Consider the following 5,220-nt stretch of genomic DNA (forward strand, 5'->3'; position numbering starts at 1 on the left):
GTGACCCCACCTGCCCTTCAGCGTCCCCCTGAGGAAGGGACAGAGGGGACGGGAGCTGCGTCTGTGCTTCGAGTTGTACTGAGATTCGCCTTGGAGACACAATCAAAGAGATCTCTGAGCAGAATTTTGCCTGAGGGCCCGAGAGGGCAGCCGGCATGCCCGGGGATGCACTGTCACCCCCTGGTGGACGTGGGGGACACTCGGGCAGGGCATTCTCAGCAGGCAGGGCTGGCCTTCTGTCCTCTTCTGCTGGGGATGTCTGGATTGACTTTGCCTGCAGAATCCTTTGAGGCTGCGCGTTCTCTTCACCTAACCTGAGAGCTTCGAGGCAGATCTCCTCCGAGGGTGCCACTCCGTTCCGAACCCCGCGATGGCCACTGGTCCCCTGCAGATCCATGACGGGGTACTGCTTCTCTAGCTCGGCTATTTTGGTCCTCAGATCCTCAATGGTCTGTTCCAGCTGTTGAATGACAGTTGCCTGTCCCTCAGACTTCATGTCAAAAACTTCCTGAGAGAAAACCAAGATAGATATAAATATAAGCAAAATTTTTTTGTTGTATACTTCCAGGAAGACCTCTCCACAGACGTGCTTCCATGTATCTTCCCTCTTCCACTCTTGGATTTAAAGGTGATTGACACATGTGGCCATAAAGTTCTAAGGCCCCTGTTTTCTAACATTTGAAGTGTTATAATTGAAGATAAATAATAAGCCATTGAAAATAGCAGAAAATTGTGAGTGACAACAGCCCTTTTCCAGGATAACCTATCTTCCCTGCCTTGTGACATCTGCTGTTACACTAATTCCTGAAAGACACTGGATTAATAAAATGCAACACATTGTAAACAGCTGGTGTACAATAATTGCAAAGTAACAATTACTACATCTGTTCTTTGTAGACTTAGTCCTGGGCCAGCAACTTCAACACTTAACAGTGTGAAAGAGGCTAGGCAGCAGAGTTCCTATGCTGCTTCTCGCAGTGCTGGGTCTCTCTCTCGCTCTGTCTGCCTGCCGTTGTACAGGGTACCCTGTCTCAACATTAAAGGACTGAAAAATATACTGACGTCTCCAAAATCTTTTTCTGCTGTGAAACCCTGAATAATCTAAGTGATCCTGATTTAAAAAAAAAAAAAAAGAACAGTGATATCACACTCCCAGCTTCAAAGTATACTACAAAGCCATACTAATAAAAACAGCATTGTATGGAATAAAACAAGACACAGAATCCAAAAAAATAGAACTGAACACCCAGAAATAAAATATATTTATAGTGGGAAAAGTGTGATCTTCACAATTTTTTTTACAGAATCTCTATATGGGCACATACCTGCAAATGGAGGAAAGACAACATCTATTTGAGTCAATACCATAAGTAATATTTTTAATATAATATCAATTTGAGGGATTATATTTTTAAAATATTGTTTCAAACCCCTAAATCATTGCAAGGGGCCTGTCGTCAGCCTGGCTGAACAAGCATATACAAATAAATCTTCTAAAATGTTTCCATCCCTGTATAATCTTACATGCAGATGCTTATGATTCTTACAAGTTGTTGAAACACCTGCATGTCACAAAATAATATTTGCCACTAAGAAACAGAATGTTCAACAAAAATACTTTTTCAAATACATAATTGCTTGATTCCCAGAAAAAGAGCACATAGCTACAACATTAAGCCTATAGCAGTCAAAAAGGAAGCCAAGATATTGCTGGAAAAGTAAGGTTATTGCTGAAAGGTTAATTCGTTCATTTTTGAAACTTTACTGTGTTATCTTGTAAGCAAGATACTTTCAGAACCTAGCCTTGCTGGCAAATTAACACTGTGTCGATTTATTTTGTAAATTTTAAAGAAATATTTAATTCATATTCTTACATTCTCAAATTTTCAAGTCCTGTTAAATTTTAGGACATTACTGGCAAATTAGGACACCACAAGACGTCTATGAAATCTGAATCATATTCCTTATGGAAGTGTAAGTGCTCTGTTTTTCATGTTCTAAATTCTAAAACATTCTAAGATTTTGGCTCAAACCAATGACATTTCAGATTTACAAAACTAACACATGCTATACGGAATCTATAGGAGTAAAATTCCATATTTTAATTCAATAAGATTATGCATTAAAATGAAGTACACTCCCTTTCAAGTTTGAAAGGATATTTCAGAACAGAGGCAAATATAAGAACATATGGCAAGTGGCATACAATTTAAGCAGGGCTTCTTAAAGTGTAGCATATGGAAAAGACTTCACTCAGCTAAAATGGTACTCTGGAGTCCCTACAATAAAACAATGATGAAATACTAAAATTATAATTTTTCTGAGCTATTTGAATAGGATATGACAATTATTTTCTCATCCTTACCTACAGAGATGAGAAATGTGAGGTGGAGGAAGGAGGGAGAGTTAGAAATCATGGGTGATGAATTGTTTCTACTTTTTCTCTACTCCTAAAGATAAAATCAATAAATTGTTCTCTGCTCTAACTGGAGTTTCCATAAACTGAAAATGTACTTTACCAGAAATTCCATTTTCTCTTATGATACATGTCTTGCCAAGATACTTCCCATCTTCAATGTCACATGCAAGGGTATCTTCACATCCCTTCTCTTCTTACCCACCTCGCCACTGTGCCCTTTCTCAGATGCATTGGATTAAAATGTTAATTAAGTAGCCAAGATTCATCAACTCTGAGGTAACCTTCAAGGATGATTAGCCCATGTTTTCTGATACTATTCCCCTCTCTTTCTCCAAAGCTTGTATTTTTCTTTCTCTGATTGATAAATATCAGGATAAATGTCTTTATTGTTTACTTGTATGAATTTTTGGTTGGTTTAAAAAGTACTATGTAAATTTATCTAATTTACATATCTAGTATTAACCTTTCACATTAGAGGTTAGAAGAAATTTGCATTGCATTAGACGATATTTTCCCCCCAACCCTTTGATTTGTCTAGTAAATCCCAACAAATCCAAGCAGCTTGCTCTTTCTGTACGTGACCTTATTACTTCAGAGTTATAATCACCCACACCTGGACCCTCCCTGGTGACGCAACAGGTAAGGACTCAACACTGCAAGCTAGCCCCAGCTTCTTCCGTGCGAGTTCGATCCCTCGCCCTGGAGGTGATCCACATGGTACTTCATCGATCTGCCTGTTCTGCTCCCCACTCTGTCTCTGGTGAATCCTCTCACCACCCCTGCATCTCTGTCTTGTACCCCATTTCTGTATGCAAAAATAAATAAAAATCTTTTTAAAAAAATCACCCACACCTTCCTCTTGATCTGACCAATGGTTTTTTTACTCTAAACTTTTCTATGCCAAGATGTACGTAATGCATCATCAACGAGGCTTCCTCATATCCTACATCTTTTTCTTTAATTTGTTCCTAAACAAATATGTTTCTAAAAAAAAGCAATAAATTGTGCCGAGTGCTATATGTATATCAAGAGCACTGTGCTCTTTGCACTTTCATGCAAAGTGAACAAAAATATTCAATGCTTCAAATGTGTTTGCAGTCGATTTGGGCAATAAGAGAACCTAGGGATAAGATCAAAGTAAGCATCTAACAGAATAATTAGAAGATGAATTTCAGAGGAGTTTAAAGTGGACTGAGATACTATTTTGCCACTTATCTCAAATCATATGTCTTTTGCAGACCTTTGGGAATTCATTTACGTATCAACTGTACAACATAATGGATAATAATGCTGCTATTGGGTTAATTTATTTTTATTATCTAACACATTTGAATAAACATGTCTACTCGTAACAGAGTAATTTGTAGAGACCCAACTTCCAGCTGCCTGATATTAATCTTAAAAATCCTTAATTCTTATGGATCGAGTTTTATTCTACATACTTTAACGAGCAGGTTCTCAGACCATATTACTTGGAATTAGTAAGGTTTAAAGAAGATGGTTTTATTTTAAACTTTCTTAATCCCATAGGGTTATCAATAAAAATACTGAAGGAGAATTTATACCTCTTTTATTTTTAACCTAAGAGTGCCAGTTACATTTGTTTTAAACAACAAACTCTTTAGCAATACCACAGCCTTCAATCCTTTTCAGTTAAAATGCTTTACAAGTCATAGGATTTTTTTCTAGAAATACAGAGCTCTCAGAAAAATTAACTACAGAGAGAGAATAAAAGTCAAAAAACATTCAATAAATTACAGTGTGCTCAAATGGAGAGAAAAAGTGCTAAACTCACACAGAAGAAAAACTCTGCTTCATGACTAACAGTCCTCAGCTCTCCATTAAGATCACAGTAGGATGCAAGAAGAATCAGAGAGGCCAGAAAACCTCTTCTGATAACAATTCATACAGAGCTGAGCGGGGTTAAAACTTCTCATTCCTTCTACAGTAGCAAATACAGAGATACAGAACTGCCATCTAGTGACTAAGAAGAAAAAGACAAGGTATTTTACATGAAAAATAAAATTTTTAGTTCTTTCAACAGAGTCGTGAAGCACTAAAGTTAGTAAAATTGGAAAATTTATTTAGCACACCAAAGGTAGATGAAAACTTAAAATGTGTAAGTAAACTAGTGATACTCTCTGACGCTAAAGCCAGTCTTGACATCTGACTCTGGCATAGTTTAAATAGAATACCTTTACAAGTAAACTTTTCATTCACTAGATCTCATCATTTTAGTATGAGATGGTATTAAAAAGCCATAGGGAGATTGACTGCAAATATAAAAGCACAATTTTTATCACAGGTTTCACTAACATATGCCCTGGATATGAGATTTTAAAATATACATTACCTTACACCACAATTTAATAACATATAAAAAAAGGGCTTAAAAGTATCTCCTTAATTAACAATGGCTTTATTTTGCCTTCATTTTGTTCACTAATGGCTAGTGGCTAATTTAAATAACCTGCTGCTGAGTTCACCTAGTAAGCCAGCATGTAGCTCTGTATCTGACAAAAAGAAACTAGGAAAACCTATTTTATGACACTATTCATAAAAGAATAATTACACTTCATCAATCTAGCTGTGATTTTTTGAAAAGCACCAGTGTGTTGTATATCAACAAAGTTCATAGACACAAAGTTCTTGAACAACATTATGTCCTTATTTCCCCTTCAGGGGGTTACATAACTTTCATGCACGATATAACTTTGCTTTTTTTTTCTTTTTTTAAAGATTTATTTATTTATTCATACAGAACTGGGGTACAGGCCAGAGATGTGGAGGGTGAGAGGCTT

The 5,220-nt window shown here is 36.8% G+C and overlaps 1 protein-coding gene across 1 annotated transcript in view; it reads right to left on the reverse strand.

Moving 5' to 3' along the window:
* Positions 1-5,220, reverse strand: part of FMN2 (formin 2) — a 108,923-nt gene that overhangs the window by 78,034 nt on the left and 25,669 nt on the right. The window contains exon 4 of the mRNA XM_012730879.1: positions 11-508. Within this exon, the coding sequence (XP_012586333.1) occupies positions 11-508 (498 nt within the window). The remainder of the gene's footprint in view (positions 1-10; positions 509-5,220) is intronic.

Source organism: Condylura cristata, unplaced genomic scaffold, assembly GCF_000260355.1.
Source record: "Condylura cristata isolate star-nosed mole 26May11 unplaced genomic scaffold, ConCri1.0 scaffold00029, whole genome shotgun sequence".
NCBI classification, from domain to species: Eukaryota; Metazoa; Chordata; class Mammalia; order Eulipotyphla; family Talpidae; genus Condylura; species Condylura cristata.